The sequence below is a fragment of the Nothobranchius furzeri genome, chromosome 19 (assembly GCF_043380555.1).
Source record: "Nothobranchius furzeri strain GRZ-AD chromosome 19, NfurGRZ-RIMD1, whole genome shotgun sequence".
In the NCBI taxonomy this organism is placed as follows: domain Eukaryota; kingdom Metazoa; phylum Chordata; class Actinopteri; order Cyprinodontiformes; family Nothobranchiidae; genus Nothobranchius; species Nothobranchius furzeri.
This window is the reverse complement of record NC_091759.1, coordinates 23,516,716-23,534,157: the sequence shown is the minus strand read 5'-3', so window position 1 is coordinate 23,534,157 and position 17,442 is coordinate 23,516,716. Positions and strand designations below refer to the sequence as shown.

Sequence of the window (17,442 nt, the reverse complement as noted above, 5' to 3'; positions counted from 1 at the left end):
AATAAGTGTTGGATTAGCAGAGGCTTCACTCTTTTTCCTGGTTTTCATCTGATTAGTCATCCTACTGCCTCCTCACTCACCAAACCTCGTCAGGATCCAGGGCTTCTGAAAGGACTTCCTGGCGTTGGTCCCCTGGTCAAGGTCCTGATGAGGTCACAAATAAGGACAACTGAAAGCTGCCGGCATCCCTCACTAACCAGAACACAGATCATGACCCACATCTTTTTTCGTAAAGAGAAATTCAGCAAAACAATTTCTGTCTGCCCTGTTTGTTAGATTGATGAGCTAACGGCTAGTCTAGGCAGAGCCAAAACCAAAGTGTTTAAGAGAAGCTCAGACTTCCTAAGCTTCATATTGTCATACACATATTATTCATAGACCTTATAAGTTTTGCATCACACATTTATTTACATGGATTTTCCAGGTGGCTTACAAGCATTTCCACCCGTTAGCTGCTGGGCTAACCCGCAGGCTGTCACAGCTCTCCAGGGCCTCAGAAGGGAAAGCTGAGGAGCTTGTTGGTGTAAATAATAAAACGTGTTAACTGGGTGGATCATTGCTTCCCAACATCTGTGCTTCTCCTACAACTCAAACTGTCAGCTTCTGAACTCTAGCTCAACCCGAGGACGTGTTGAGAGGGACACCTTGAGAAGATGAATGTTCCTGCTGGGTCCGTTTCCCTTCAACAGCCTTAAAAGTATCAGGCGTGTGTGAAGTCTGACAAAAGGAGTTTCACTCCAGGTCATCTGAAATTCTCACACATTTAAGGAAAAAGGAAACAAAGGTTCCGAGTTTGGGATGCGGGTTAATTTACCAGGAACGCCCCATCCCGCGGAGCTGGAAACGTTCTGATGTGATGCAAAAGGGAGATTTTCGTCCTGAGCAAATGTTAGATGTGTAGGTGGGGAGATGCCACAGAGCGGCGGGAAACCGCAGCCTCCCACCTCAGCATCGTTAAAAACAACCGGGTTCCTTCCGTAAACGGATTTAACACACTAGAGTTCACACAAATCTGGCTCTAAACTCGGTCGCTTTAACCGAGACTCATCTGTGGGTAGCTCCGCCCCTAAAGGGAACCCGTCCGTCATTTATTCAGCAATAAAAATGTTCGAGTCTCTTTTTAGTTCAATACCTGATTTCCAATAGCTTAAATATTCTGTTTACATGAATGCATCCTTGCAACATACGAGACCCAAAAACTCACATCTGAACTTAGAAAACTAGTCAAAGCAAAAAAAAAAAAAAAAAAAAAAAAACGAGGACACGATTAGTTAAAGAGCAAGTCACCCCCTACCAGATTCTTACTCCACTCCCACTTTCTGTTTGAAAAATGCAACAAATGCTGTTGCCTGGCAGACCAAGAGGGCAGAGCCGCTAACAAATACACACACACATGACATTGTGACATCATATGGTACCAGCTAACATCATAGCGTACCTCTTAGCCAATAGCGATGGCAGATTTAAATTCAAATGCAGTGCAGAGTTTTTACCTGACAACGGTGCATCGCATGTTAGGCAGAACATTTAAATTTTAACTAAGATGAACTAAAGTGCAGAATTATTGACCGCACGTGTCTACAGCACGATCACACACTCATTTATTTAGTTTACCAGCAAAAAATGTTGATTTGGAGTGACTTGCCCTTTAAGCGTAATTATGAATGTTATAACTGGATGATGTTTGGTAAAAAAGTGGGTGATAAAGCCATCGCGGTATCTGCAGGAAACTAGCGATAAGAATATTTATCACTAAATTAAAAAACTATTTAAAGAAAGCGTTTTTCTGAAACTGCAGCTTCATTGTGAAAGCTAAACCGTCCACATAGCCAGCCGCTCACTTTGGTGCTAGCTGTTGAGGAAGAACCCGACCTATGTTGATGTTTACCTGACGCAGCCTCACCACTGGACGCGTAAGCGACACACAACCTAACAGACGCGTTTTCCTTGTGAGCTCAGTCGTGCGTACCTTCCCAACAGGAGTGTTTCAGATGCGAAACTTCAGCAAAAGCATGCCGCACACCTGGTCGCATAATCGTTTTTGGTTTATTTTATTTTCCGTTTCCACCAGATACGGCTAACTTGTAGTTGTACGAGTTAAGCAACTGGAAATCTGCCAGTCTTTTATTTTGAAAGTTTCCAGATGTTAGACACGGCTCCAGTGCTTGCCTTCCTGCCTAAGCTGCCGACATGTAAATGTGGCAGAGCGACGCATAGCCACGCTTTACGGTGACGTGCAGAACGCGCCGCATCGTGGTTGGTGGAGGCACCCCCGTCGATGAACTAAGCTTCGCAGACGTCACCAGAACAAGAAGCTAATGCCACTGGATGAAAGGCCCGGGTATGCCGACTCTTCCAGGTGACTGAACGTGTAAAGACTTAACATCAAAAGAACCTAGAATGTGGAACTCCAGCATGAACCTCTGCTGTCTTCTTCTGTCCACGTCTGCAGCAGCACAGAGGTTTCTGATGGGGCGGAGACGGCGGCTGCAGGTGAAGCCGCAGAAACAAAAGGTCAGCGGGACGTCTGACGGTCACAGAGGCGTGACCCCTTCCACTGATCACCGCTAATGAGGTGGTCATGAGCCTCGTCAATAAGCAGCAATCAGCCCTGGTGGGTAAATAAGGCCCAACACCAGAACAAGTCTGGTGCTGCTCAGCTGTTGAGCTTCAATATTTAACCTGTGAAACCAAAACAAAGTGGGTCAGACTTGACTAAAGCCTTCTGTTTTAGCCCAGCGTGTGCTCTCTGGGTGGAAATCTGGCTTGTTTTGAAAACGGAAAATGGGCCTGAGGGGGTCAAACTGCAGCTGAGCCCCACCCAAACCGAGCTGCTGCTGTAATGGGAGCTCACACGGCCCGTCTGAAGAAGAAAACCGGTTTCTAAACTCCAAAAGGCCCGTGTGTTCCCGAGTTGTGTTTTCAGCTAACGATGGAGTGATGAAGACATTTTCCATGCGGCGTTTCTGCAGCTCGACGGCGTGTTTGTGAATAAGGAGGCTCTTGTCTGACTGCTCTGGTGACGCTTTGTCTTTAGCTAAAGCCGCGCTGGACAAAAGCCTCAAGTAGAAGGAGGAAACAGAAAAGATTTTCAACCAGCGTTAAAAAATAAGAGCGGAACGAGTTGCACTTGGAGAGGGTGAGGCGAAGGGGGAGTCCGGGTCTGAATGGCTCCTTTGTGATCAAAAGACTTGTTTATTTTCTTGGCGCTTGAACTCTTCAGGAGCCACATTGGGTCTGTCTGCACTGTCTCACTTGCGTCCTCGTGGCCCGCCCGACATCCCAGCAACCAGCACCGAGTCAGCAACAGGAGCCGGGTCGACTCGGAGCCCAAACAAGGTTCTAATCGGACTCCAGAGATGAGGAAACTTTAAAGGAAACTCAATAAAAGTTTGGATTAAATGTGTTTTTTCCCTGATTAAACCAGGAAGTGGAATCTAGAATCATTTACTGCGTTGTATTAAATCTGATGCTCTGCTATTAATATTGTTTTACTTTGGTAGGAAAAACCAGCTGTTTTTCACTTTGACAGTTTTATAGAGCAGTGGTTCCCTAAGTTTGGGTCAGGACCCCACACTGGGTCACAAACAACTGCAAAGAGGTCTGAAGATGACTTCCAGAGATCAAAATAAGACTGAAGAACAATTGTTGAAGCTACATTTTTAGCATAAATGTCACAAAAAGTCAACTAAAAGTCATAAATGGATGTAAGTGAGTTTTGTTTGAGATCTGAATGATTTAGCTTCTCGAGCACGTTTGTGTTGTCAGAACAGATTATCTGGAGTTGCATGAACAGAAAATAGCTGTTTTGTGGGTCTGGAGCTGAAAAGTTTGGGAACTGATGGAGAACAAATCTAAATCTGACCTTTTGGTTTTCTCACCACAATAAGATAAATAACTCGATAAACTTAAACTGAATACCAGCCCCACCCTTTGAGGCAACAACATAAGAATCTACAGGTGGTTAAAGGTTTTTGTTTCACTTTGTTTTATCTTGATGACAATAAATTAAATAAAGTGACTTAGTTATGAGCATGCATCCGAAAAACACAGAACAGTATCGAACTAGAACAGGTTGGTAAACTAGAGCAGGTTAGTAAACTAGAGCAGGTTGGTAAACTAGAGCAGGTTAGTAAACTAAACTAGAGCAGGTTAGTAAACTAGAGCAGGTTGGTAAACTAGAGCAGGTTAGTAAACTAGAGCAGGTTAGTAAACTAAACTAGAGCAGGTTAGTAAACTAGAGCAGGTTGGTAAACTAGAGCAGGTTAGTAAACTAGAGCAGGTTAGTAAACTAAACTAGAGCAGGTTAGTAAACTAAACTAGAGCAGGTTGGTAAACTAGAGCAGGTTAGTAAACTAGAGCAGGTTAGTAAACTAAACTAGAGCAGGTTAGTAAACTAAACTAGAGCAGGTTAGTAAACTAGAGCAGGTTAGGAAACTAAAGCGGGTTAGTAAACTAGAGCGGGTTGGTAAACTAGAGCAGGTTAGTAAACTAGAGCGGGTTGGTAAACTAGAGCAGGTTAGTAAACTAGAGCAGGTTAGTAAACTAAACTAGAGTGGGTTAGTAAACTAGAGCAGGTTGGTAAACTAGAGCAGGTTAGTAAACTAGAGCAGGTTGGTAAACTAGAGCAGGTTAGTAAACTAAACTAGAGCAGGTTAGTAAACTAGAGCAGGTTGGTAAACTAGAGCAGGTTAGTAAACTAGAGCAGGTTAGTAAACTAAACTAGAGCAGGTTAGTAAACTAGAGCAGGTTGGTAAACTAGAGCAGGTTAGTAAACTAGAGCAGGTTAGTAAACTAAACTAGAGCAGGTTAGTAAACTAAACTAGAGCAGGTTGGTAAACTAGAGCAGGTTAGTAAACTAGAGCAGGTTAGTAAACTAAACTAGAGCAGGTTAGTAAACTAAACTAGAGCAGGTTAGTAAACTAGAGCAGGTTAGGAAACTAAAGCGGGTTAGTAAACTAGAGCGGGTTGGTAAACTAGAGCAGGTTAGTAAACTAGAGCGGGTTGGTAAACTAGAGCAGGTTAGTAAACTAGAGCAGGTTAGTAAACTAAACTAGAGTGGGTTAGTAAACTAGAGCAGGTTGGTAAACTAGAGCAGGTTAGTAAACTAGAGCGGGTTGGTAAACTAGAGCAGGTTAGTAAACTAGAGCAGGTTAGTAAACTAAACTAGAGCGGGTTAGTAAAGTAGAGCGGGTTAGTAAACTAAACTAGAGCAGGTTAGTAAACTAGAGCAGGTTAGGAAACTAAAGCGGGTTAGTAAACTAGAGCGGGTTGGTAAACTAGAGCAGGTTAGTAAATTTAACTAGAGCAGGTTAGTAAACTAGAGCTGGTTGGTAAACTAGAGCAGGTTAGTAAACTAAACTAGAGCAGGTTAGTAAACTAGAGCTCGTTGGTAAACTAGAGCAGGTTGGTAAACTAGAGCAGGTTAGTAAACTAGAGCGGGTTAGTAAACTAAACTAGAACAGGTTAGTAAACTAGAGCAGGTTAGGAAACTAAAGCGGGTTAGTAAACTAGAGCGGGTTGCTAAACTAGAGCAGGTTAGTAAACTAAACTAGAGCAGGTTAGTAAACTAGAGCTGGTTGGTAAACTAGAGCAGGTTAGTAAACTAGAGCTGGTTGGTAAACTAGAGCAGGTTAGTAAACTAGAGCAGGTTAGTAAACTAAACTAGAGCAGGTTAGTAAACTAGAGCTGGATGGTAAACTAGAGCAGGTTAGGAAACTAGAGCGGGTTAGTAAACTAAACTAGAGCAGGTTAGTAAACTAGAGCAGGTTAGGAAACTAAAGCGGGTTAGTAAACTAGAGCGGGTTGGTAAACTAGAGCAGGTTAGTAAACTAAACTAGAGCAGGTTAGTAAACTAGAGCTGATTGGTAAACTAGAGCAGGTTAGTAAACTAGAGCAGGTTAGTAAACTAAACTAGAGCAGGTTAGGAAACTAAACTAGAGCAGGTTAGTAAACTAGAGCTGATTGGTAAACTAGAGCAGGTTAGTAAACTAGAGCAGGTTAGGAAACTAAAGCGGGTTAGTAAACTAGAGCGGGTTGGTAAACTAGAGCAGGTTAGTAAACTAAACTAGAGCAGGTTAGTAAACTAGAGCTGGTTGGTAAACTAGAGCAAGTTAGTAAACTAGAGTGGTTTGGTAAACTAGAGCAGGTTAGTAAACTAGAGCAGGTTAGTACACTAAACTAGAGTGGGTTAGTAAACTAGAGCAGGTTGGTAAACTAGAGCAGGTTAGTAAACTAGAGCTCGTTGGTATACTAGAGCAGGTTGGTAAACTAGAGCAGGTAAAGTTAACAGATAATTAAACTAGAGCAGGTTAGTAAACTAGAGCTGGTTGGTAAACTAGAGCAGGTTAGTAAACTAGAGCAGGTTAGTAAACTAAACTAGAGCAGGTTAGTAAACTAGAGCTGGTTGGTAAACTAGAGCAAGTTAGTAAACTAGAGCGGTTTGGTAAACTAGAGCAGGTTAGTAAACTAGAGCAGGTTAGTAAACTAAACTAGAGTGGGTTAGTAAACTAGAGCAGGTTGGTAAACTAGAGCAGGTTAGTAAACTAGAGCAGGTTGGTAAACTAGAGCGGGTTAGTAAACTAGAGCGGGTTGGTAAACTAGAGCGGGTTGGCAAACTAGAGCGGGTTGGTAAACTAGAGCGGGTTAGTAAACTAGAGCGGGTTAGTAAACTAGAGCGGGTTGGTAAACTAGAGCGGGTTGGTAAACTAGAGTGGGTTGGTAAACTAGAGCGGGTTGGTAAACTAGAGCGGGTTGGTAAACTAGAGTGGGTTGGTAAACTAGAGCAGGTTAGTAAACTAGGGTCTTGGAAATCAGAGGATTCCCGTTTTAAGAGTAAAAGATCAGGATAAGCTGTGCTTTGTGGAACAGAAAACCTCCAACATTACGTTACATGACTGTAAACTTTCTCTCTGTCCCGGCGTGTGTGTGTGTGTGTTTGTGTGTTTGTGTGTGTGTGTGTGTGTGTGTGTGTGGGGGGGGGGGGGGTCAGGCTGTCACAGTTGTATGCAGTCAGTCACACTTGGACACAAACACTCTCTGTTCTTGTCTCCCCCCTCTCCCCAGTTTCTGAGTCTCTCTCTCTCTCTCTCTCTCTCTCTGTCTCTCTCTCTCTCTCTCTCTCTCTCTCTCTCTAGCTGGCATTCACACGTGTAATGGGATTAACGCGCTGCTGCGTCGGGCAGAGATGGCAGAAAAGAAGGAAAGGGGAGAGGCCATGGAAGGAATGGGTCAGGAGAGAGAGAGAGAGCGGGGGAGACACGGGGAAAGCTGAGGAGGGAGGAGAAAACTGGGTCCCAAAAGAAAAACAAATGAAAAGAAAGAGCTCTTTCCATTAGCTTGTTATTAGGCTACCAGAGGTCAGAGGGGAGTTTTCAGATTCACTTAGACTTCAGGGCGGGCGCGTGCACGCACACACACACACACACACACACACACACACACGCACACAAAGAAGAAAGCAGGAACTAAAGCATGAAAAGTATTTATGGGCACACCTGGAGTAAGAAGCAGTCTGAGTGATTCCAGAGTCATGCTAACAGCTGGTCAGAGCAGGAACCAATCAGGAGGGAGATTCCAGCTTCTAAAATGACAGGATTAAGAGTCTTACTCATTAATATTTATTATATGCAAACATCTCACCTCTGATTGGCTGACAGAAACAACTCTTCCGCTGCCTCCGTTCGTTCTTGCTTCTTGGTAAAAAAAACACAAGGCTGAACACTTTCCGCCATGTTGTTGCTAATGCTAATAGTTACATTGTACCAAGCCAAGACACGCTCTGCTTTCTCCTTCCTGTGGGCGGAGCCATGAGTAATGATCCCTGTAACATAGAAGATACTGGCTTTTTCTGACCTGATCATTGTCCTGTCTGTTTCCTTTCTGCGGCTCATGCACCTCAGCGACGTTGATGGATGTTTTCCTGTTCAGCGTGCATAAGAAACTCAGAGTGACTGCTCAAATCCATAAAGAATGAGTATCATATGGTTTCTATGGGAACGAGACCTTTAAAGAACTAGTCACCCCCTTCTGCTGATAAACTACATAAACGAGTGTCTCATCGCGCCGCAGACACATGTAGTCGATCTTTCGACACTTCAGTGCATCTTAGTTCAAATATAAATATTCTGCCTAAAACTGTCTGTGTTGTACTGTCATCACGGAAAAACTCTGCACTGCATTTGAATTTAAACCTGCCACCGCTATTGGCTAAGAGGTACACTATGATGTCAGCTGGTACATTATGATGTCACAATGTTGCTGTGAGCCTGTTTGTATCTGTTGGCAGCTCCGCCCTCTCGGTCTGCATTTTCAAACGGAAAGTGGGAGTGGAGTAAGGCTGGAAGGGGGTGACTTGCCCTTTAAGAAAGATGACAACTGGAAGCTAACGCTGATTAACTTAGAGACATTTTATGGTCTACCAGCTCTGGACCTGCAGGGTTCATCACTCTGAGGTCTCATTGTGTATTTTTCTCCACCGACATTAATAACGTTTCTACGTTCACACAGAAATGCTAAAGTAACCCCCCGGGTGTTTCAGAGCTGAAGTGATTGTGCGTTCGATCAGGAGGAAGTTAATTTGTGTCCACAGGAAGAGTTCAGTAACACCGCGAGCTTCGGATCTATTGCTAGGCTGTGGGGAAACCTGACAGCGGGGTAGAGAGGAAGCAAGGATGGGGAGCGTTCACAGGGAGGTATGTGTGGAACGGTGTCGGCTTTAGCGTGTTAACGGCCTGCTCGGGCTATCTCTGGAGGAACTCCCTCTTCCCACTGGCAGCCGGCTCCACTTCCTCCCGTAACGCGCTCCCAGCATACCCCGACCGCTCCGTCACAGCCAAACACGCCTCGGCTGAGCTCTACTGGATCTATTTTAGTTCTGATTTACTACGTTTCTCAGGAACGGCTCACAGAGCTCCTGACATGTGGGTCCAGCTGTTCTGATTATGAAACCAGCTGTTGGTATCGGCTCGTTGTTGACCACTCCGGAACAGAAGGAACCATCCGCAAAGTTTCGTCTGTTTGTGGAAACGAGAGAAAAGATTAAGAATTGAATGTTTTGGAGTCATGATTTGGACGTGGACTCCAGACTCTCACCGAGTTGCAACGTCGGCATAAACAAAGACGGGTCAGAAGTCTCCACCTTCCTCTGATGCCCGGATATGAAGCAAGAATACTCCCATAATTCCGGATTTGGGTCTGGAATCCCACCAGCTCACCGGAACACAGTCAATAAGCAGCACACGTCTGATTCCAGCAGGAAGGTGAATAACTGCAAAGGAATCAGTGCCTGGACAACAAGAGGGAGCTGAGCCAGAAAGCCAGGCTCTCGATTTACCGGTCGATCTACGTCCCAATCCTCACCTATGGTCATGAGCTTTGGGTAATGACCGAAAGAACGAGATCGCGGATACAAGCGGCCGAAATGAGTCTCCTCCGTAGGGTGGCCGGGCTCAGCCTTAGAGATAGGGTGAGGAGCTCGGACATTCGGGAGGGACTCGGAGTAGAACCGCTGCTCCTCCGGATCGAAAGGAGACAGTTGAGGTGGTTTGGGCATCTGGTCAGGATGCCTCCTGGACGCCTCCCCGGGGAGGTGTTTTGGGCATGTCCTGCCGGCAGGAGGCCCCCGGGTCGACCCAGGACACGTTGGAGAGGTTACATCTCCAATCTGGTCCGGGAACGCCTTGGGGTCCTGCCGGAGGAGCTGGTGGAGGTGGCCGGGGAGAGGACGGTCTGGAGCTCCCTAGCTGGGATGCTGCCCCGCGACCCGGACCCGGATAAGCGGAGGAAGACGACGACGTTTGGGACCAGATCAGTCCCACTGAGACACTTTTAAACGCCGCCGTCCCGGTGAGCTCCTGTCCTTTAGTCTGTGGGATTAAATCGATGACGGAGGAAACGGAAAACCGTCGGAAATGGAGTTCTTTGTGAAGACGTGCCTCTATTCTCTTCCTGAACTCCTTCTCCTGCTCTGGTTCTGGTCTTCGTCCACGTTTCCGCTCCTTGGCGTGTTGCTGGCGTGTGTAGTCTACGGGGACCCAGCTGCTCGTCTCTCTGACTCGTTCTCCCGGAGACAGAAGCTGGTAAAAGCTGCTTTTGAGGTCAGAAAGGCCTGAAACGATCAAACAGAACATCAGATCATCTCCGTTTCCCATTTGCTGCTTTTTCATTTGACTTTTCTGACTTCATCAGACTTGTGGTTCTGACCCATGCTTCCTGATCCGCGTCGGTCCGAGCTGTGACATGGTGGAGTCTGTGACCTATCGGGGTTGACCCTGCCGTCTTCCATGAGGAGGATTCCTCCCACTGAGAGCGGCTGAGCGCTGTGCGGTACCTCAGATGCTGTCGGGGCGGTGGGTTTGGACTGGGTTTGTCTGACTTGGCTGGCCTTGTGTTTGTGTAGGTTTGGAAGCAGCCTATAGGCTGGAACATGAACGAGTCTCCCGTTGGCTCCAGTTCAGAGCGCGACGGCAACAGACATCACACCGAGGCCATCAGCCAGCCAGACGGCCACCTACCACACAGCGCGGGCGGACGGCTCGGTTTCTACGGTGACGAGGCGACTGTGTGCATCACCGCGGTTACGAGGACTGAGTCTGAACCTCAGGGAGACGGTCCGACGTCAGGCCCTGATGTCGTTTCACGTGTATTTAGGTTTTAGGCGTGCTGCCATGTGCTCTCATGCAGAAAGCTGAAGTCTGGGGAGAATTCCCACCAACCAGAAGGCGTTTGTGGGATTCTCTCCGTCTTTCTGTTACGTCTGACTCCTAAAATAAAAGCAGTCCGCAGACTAATCATCCAACTCAGAGAGCTGAATGGTTAATCTGGTCCTCTCATGCGTTTATTTATAACTGTAATTATTTATGATGTCTACTTTTAAAAGGAACTTTTGTTAAACGGCTGACTGATTAAATTCTTCTTTATGGTTTTGTTATTCGTTAAGAACGAACGTTGCTGTTAAACAGGACTAGAGATGCCGGGGGTCTGTTTTTCATAAATATGATGATAAAAGCTTTACCCGACCTTCACCCTGCTACTCTCAACGCATCCGGCTCGGTTTTCCTCCACCAAAGTCACAAACGAAGCTTCTGACAGGAAAACCATCAAGTCAGAAGGTCTATAGAAACGTAAAACGGCTAAAGATGGCGACATAAGGTCTCACGCCGGTGTCTCCTGTGGGTTTGGACAGGTTTTTGTTTTATACGGTTACAGCAAACGCTCTGATCTAATAAAGTTTTATTTGAAATGGGTGAACTTAAACCACGGATGAACTAAACTCGGCTGGTTTTACAGACATGAGTCAGAAGGTTCTGGAAGGTGTGTTTGCTATCATCTTGTCCTCCAAGATAAACAAACTTTTTAGGTTTGATAGAAAACAAACGATTGTTTTTTATCTAAACGCAAAGAAACAAACAGATTTAGTCAGAATTGTATCAAGTGGAGCCGATAGGTCACCAGTTTGAAGGTTAACTGCATCAGAGGGTTGGTGGCAGCGCCCGTCATCAGCACCACGCCGGCGTGACGCTTTCCCGCCGTTTCCGCAGCAGCAACAGTTAAACGGGAAGCATTTCCATGTGAAATGAAGCACGCCGCGCCCGCTCTCCTATTCAAAACCAGGAGACGATCATTTACGTTTGTCACGAGTCAGAAACAGAGCAAGAAAATTGTTTATGGTGACATTTCATCTGCTAACAGGAAAACTTGAACGTCTAAATTAAAATGTTTATCATATTTACAGAATTGGGCTGGAAAATAAACAAGATTTAAACATTTTCAGCGGTTTTCAGAAAATCGGGGAATGATCCTCTAGAAAAAAAACATTTTATTAGACGCATCATTTAAGCTGTTAAACTGTTTTGTTCACATATTTAATGTCTTAATGCCTTAAATGAAGCTCAGAACCGTCAGGTGCTTATTTTGTTATAAAGGTGTTACAGGAGGTGAAGAGAAACGCTGCTTTGGGTCAGAAGATTAACGATTGTTTTGCTGTGAAATACTGAACTAATGAACTAATGAACAGATTAACTGATGAACTGATGAGGCAGATGGTGAACAACATGAATGGAGCCCAGCTCTGATTTCCTGTTAGTTGTTTTATGAAGTCAGGGCGCCACCTAGTGGCGATCATCCAAACTGAGCCAGGCTTTGTCTTCAGAAAGACTTTTTTGGATCATGACTGATTCCCACAAAAATGCTGACATCACACAAAAATACTGACATCACACATAAACGCTGACATCACACAAAAATGCTGACATCACACAAAAACGCTGACATCACACATACACACTGACATCACACATAAATGCTGACATCACATATAAACGCTGAATTCACACAAAACCGCTGACATCATATATAAACGCTGACGTCACATATAAACGCTGACATCACACAAAAATGCTGACATCACACAAAAACGCTGACATCACACAAAAATGCTGACATCACACATAACGCTGACACCACACAAAATGCTGACATCACACATAAATGCTGACATCACATATAAACGCTGACGTCGCACAAAATTGCTGACATCACACAAAAATGCTGACATCACACATAAACACTGACATCACACAAAAATGCTGACATCACACATAAACGCTGACATCACACAAACACTGACACCACACAAAAACGCTGACATCACACATAAAAGCTGACATCACACATAAACGCTGACATCACACATAAACACTGACATCACACAAAAATGCTGACACCACACATAAACACTGACATCACACAAAAATGCTGACATCACACATCAACGCTGACACCACAGAAAAATGCTGACACCACAGAAATATGCTGACATCACACATAAACGCTGATGTCACACAAATGCTGACATCACACATAAATGCTGACATCACACAAAAACGCTGATGTCACACATAAAGCATTAATAAGAACTGTTTGCTTCCACCCAGGAGGAGAACCCCTTTAGGTTCTGGTCCACCCGGCCATGGAGCGGTACTGTTACACTAGGCTGTAGAGAAAGAATAAAACGATTTTTGTTACGATTACATAGCTTCATGTTTTATGTACGGTTTGGCCTGGAGGGTCTTTTATTTTGAAAAACTACAATGAAATATGAATAATGATATTTTATGTATTCTGATTAAAGTCGTGCTTTCGATTTGATTTGTTTGTTAATATGAGGACTAAACTTGTTTGTTATGCAAAAACTAAGGTGTTATTTTACTGAGCTGCTGGAAAAAACCAAAACAAAAGTTTAACCCTTTAACCTCCAGGGACTCAAACCTGGCTTTGGGTGATTTAAAAGAAAAAACATATCTAGCAGAGTAGTCGACTGTAATTAACAGAAACAAAAGTACAAAAATTAAAATACAATAAAAACTAAAAAAAAAAAGTTGTCAAATATCCTAAAAAAAGAAAAAAAACAACAAAAGGTCAAATTTAAGTCAATATCAAGTGTCTATAAATTATGGTCCAAGTAGAAGAGAATACATTTTTACAGTGCAAGGCTCTAGGAGGTTAATTAACCACTGAATCAATAACATATCTTTTAAGTCAAATGTTAGAATAACAACTTTAAACTGTTTTTGTTTTACCGTGTAATTATTTAACGGCAATATAACTATTTGTACTGAGAAAACAGACTTTTGTTGCACATTTACATTATTTATGTGCTGTGTTTACTTTTATTTTTTTCTACATATTTTTCACTTGCATATTTTTCTTCTTTTGGTATTTTTACCTCACTGCTTATGAAGCAGTGGGCCTGTGAGGAACAACGTTTCGTTTCACCGTATGACCTGTAGAGGAATGTTAATAAAGCTCGACTTTGACTTGAGCTGATGAATAAATAAAACAGGCTCTCACCTCCAAGGGAAAGCGTTTGTCTCAATGTTGTGAAACCAGCCAGGAAGTGAGGAAAAACTTGTCCGCTAGGGGCGGGCACCAGAAGGAAGCACATCCTCACAAATGACAATTTCACGTTTACAGCCTGGTAGAAAAAAAAACATTCTAGGTTTTTATAGATCTAGTTTACCTTCAAGACAACTCTAAGTCTAGGTGTAATAAATGCTTGAAGTTATGAATAATTAGGTTGGATTGACAGGTAGCATTAGCGTCAGAGCTAGCGCTAGCGGCTAGCCCCGGCGAAGGCCTCAGCCTGGGCCTCATGTTGGATGTTCGGCCACTCTCTGAACTTTAGTTGTGTCCTCTTTGTGATGGCTTCATTTTTATCAGTAAGTAAACTTATATTTCTGTACTTTGTTCCACTGATGGCACGGGAGAACTGCTGTGCATAAACATAACACGGCTAGGGCAAAGATGTGTGTTGGTAGATCTGGGAACTGACACTTGTTATGGTCTCCCTGGGTCACGGGGCCTCTCCACGGGGGGCTGGCGTCGCCCCTGAGGCTGTGCTTTCTAACCGTGGAGCTCTCTCAGAGAGACCACAGAAACTCCGCAGCTCAGTGAGTTGACGTGTGCTTAACGTTAGAAGTCGCTCAACTGCGTTTTCAGGCTAAAAGCGCTCACACACCTCTGTTAGCTTCGGTTAGCTTGTAGCAGAGAGCAAAAGTGGGCCGAGATCCTGAAAATTCTGCTCTCAGCTCCACGTAGATGAACCACCTTGTTTTGTCCGGGACTGTCGAGATGTGTGTGACACAGCGTAGACGCCATTGCTGTCCACCTGCAGATCCTCCACCAGGGGGCAGCAGACTGATGTGGCAGCTTTCTGATGAAGGCACTAATCCTGATGCTTCATCTGGATGTTTTATTATGGTCTTTGTGGTGATGATAAGCTATTAGGGTTAATAATGTTAATAAGCTAAAAAAAAGCCTTTTTTTCTTGGTGTGGACATCAAATGGTTAAAACTCAAGTTATAAGATAATAAAGAGAACTTTTCATCCGTTCTATTTCTTGTTGCTTTGATCCATTTTTATTAAGAATAAACCCAAACTGGTTTATAATAAAGGAACATTTTATTATTTTAACTGATTATGACGAGTTTCAGCATCAGTTCTGTGGTCGGACACAAAGGTGTTGATATGTAAGCCGTCCCACACCTGGTTTCTCATTTCGGGTTTTGGTTCATTCACATCTGGGCTGCAGAGGTGCAAACACACAGATTCATTCACAGTTTATGATGCCTATCCAGCAGCGAGGAGGAGACGCTGCTCCTAGGGGATGTTGTGGTTCTCGTTCCCAGAAGGAAGACGGGTTCTGACGGGAAACAGCCGGGCCACCCAGATCTGAACCACCCAGAACCAACAGCAGCGCCATTATTAAAACAGCCGAGTGTCAGAGCTGGTTTCACACAGATCTGTGACTTCATTTCACCACAACTGATGGCAGAAACAATTTCACACTCAAGCTAAAAGCTGCAATAAGCCGCTAAACGACAGCGCGGAGCCTTTATTTAACCAGAAAACAAGTTTCTGTACAACACCCAAGTTCAGGCCCGCTAGGCTCGGACTGAAAACCAACCAAACTCAGCCTGTAGCACGGTGATGTTACGACGCCTCATGAAAAACAGATGTGAAGCATGTCGAAACGGACTGCTGGGAAGCACGATGGACTTTTCAAGGCAGGTTTGTTCTTGTTCCCTAAAACAACAACAGCAGCAGAGCCGATCGAAGCTCCAGCAGGTGCATGGTGGGCGACAGCACCGCTTCTGGGCAGCAAACAGCTGTGAAAGTGTGCAGAAAAACTAAACACATTAAATATCTACAGCTGCATCCACGACAAACAGCAGGGCTCTTCCTGCTCCGAGCAGCTTTGAATTTTTCAGGCTTTTCCCGCCCTGCTGGAACCAACAAATATGTGAAAAGTACCAAAAAATAAACCTGCTGCAACTCTAAAATGTATTTTAAATGACAAAGATTCAAATCAGTGAGCTAAACTGAACTTTAAGAGAGAGAGGAAATTATCTCTGTCTGGCCCCAAAACAAGTTCTTATCTGAACTTGGTGCCCTTGAGCCTGCGAGGCTGAAGTGATTACTCCCCCTCAGAAGAAATGTGGAATGCTGCCGTCGCCATGGCAACTCTGTCTCCCTATCCCAACCTGGGCGGGACTGCGACCGGTGAAGGCCGTTGAATCGTTTCCAGGAGTCACTGTGCACTCTAACCCAAATACCTCCCTCCCCTGTCCAAACGGAGGTGACGAGCGCTGCTCATCGCGGCTGCAGGCACTGATGTGAGGAGAGTCCCCAACCCTACCTCCCCACCTAGTGGACACTTATGCTGTGTGATGTCTGAAGTCTGTTGCATTTCTGTCTGAGGTGTTTTTTGCAGAGCAAAGCTGCCCTCCCGGTGGAGGGTAACTCTGAATGCCTTTTTTCCCTCCACCTGAACCAATCCTCATATATAGACCCTCTGATCTCTATTAAGGTAGCGCGACTCGGGTTGCGAATGACCACAGTCACCAATTCTTGTCATGTGTCTATGCCTGTATGTCTGATCTCAGAATTGTGTGTACTGAAACTCTAATTTCCCTCTGGGATTAATAAAGTATCTTTGAATTTGAATTGAATTGAATTAAAGTGTAAAAGTTTCTGAAAAGTAAATTAAAGGTGGGGTAGGAGAAGCTCTTCACGTAACCAATAAATTAAGTTTGGTCAACAAAAAGGAAAATTGCTACTGAATATATAACCCTGGATGAACTTCATCCAGTCATTGTGAACGTCTGTTCTTAATGTTTGGATCCTGATGCCTCCATCATGCCCCTCCCCCTCTGCACATACCCCTCTAAAAGCACGAATCACGCGTTCTCGGCCAGATCTGGGCTAGCTAAATTAGCTAAGACGCTAAACTGTTAAATTGTTGAACGGTCATGTCGGTGTGTTTTGTTAGCAATTATGGCAGAAAAGGTTCCAACAAAAGACTTGAAACTTTAAGATAACATTAAGCTTTTATGTTTTGGTGGTTTGCCCTAAAGCTGAGGTGGTAGCAGCCGGCTGTTTCTCCTGTTCTGATGATATCAAGCGCAGAACCTCCCACACCGGCGCGTTCTGCTGCTAAATCCAGAGCGTGTGATGAGAGGAGGACCCAGGGAAGTGCAGCGGTTCGGTGAGATCAATAACCGGATGGTCCAATGGTTGCTTTTGGTCCAAAACATGTTATTGGTGCAGGTTTTTATGCAAACGCAAGAGAACCACTTTATTTTTCTACCTCAGTAGCCAGCCGCCTGCTCTAGCAATCCGTCTCAGGCAGAAGGCAGGCATTCGCTCAAGTTTCTTATTTAAGCAGCAGCCCCACTAACATGTCCCCCCCACCCCCCAACCAGCGAAGTAAAGTACAGAAATATAATTTTACTTACTGACGAAAAGAAGTAAGAAGAAATCTCACCTATTAACTTTCGTGCTTTGGAGCAGAAAAGGTTGATACAAGCAAAATAATTCAATCCCAGTCTTCTCCGCTCTGGTTTCCTGTGATGCTCACCTGTTCCAGCCACACCTGCACCT

General features: G+C 44.6%; 1 protein-coding gene across 1 annotated transcript; it reads right to left on the bottom strand.

Annotated features, from left to right (window-relative positions):
- Positions 1–6,967: 6,967 nt before the first annotated feature.
- LOC129164616 (uncharacterized) lies at positions 6,968–17,157 on the bottom strand. The gene is made up of 2 exons (XM_054745380.2): positions 13,852–17,157; positions 6,968–10,108 (listed from the first exon to the last, which is right to left on the bottom strand). The coding sequence occupies exons 1-2, from the start codon at positions 13,943–13,945 to the stop codon at positions 9,558–9,560; spliced, it is 645 nt and encodes a 214-aa protein (XP_054601355.1). The 5' UTR covers positions 13,946–17,157; the 3' UTR covers positions 6,968–9,557.
- Between the last annotated feature and the right edge of the window lie 285 nt (positions 17,158–17,442).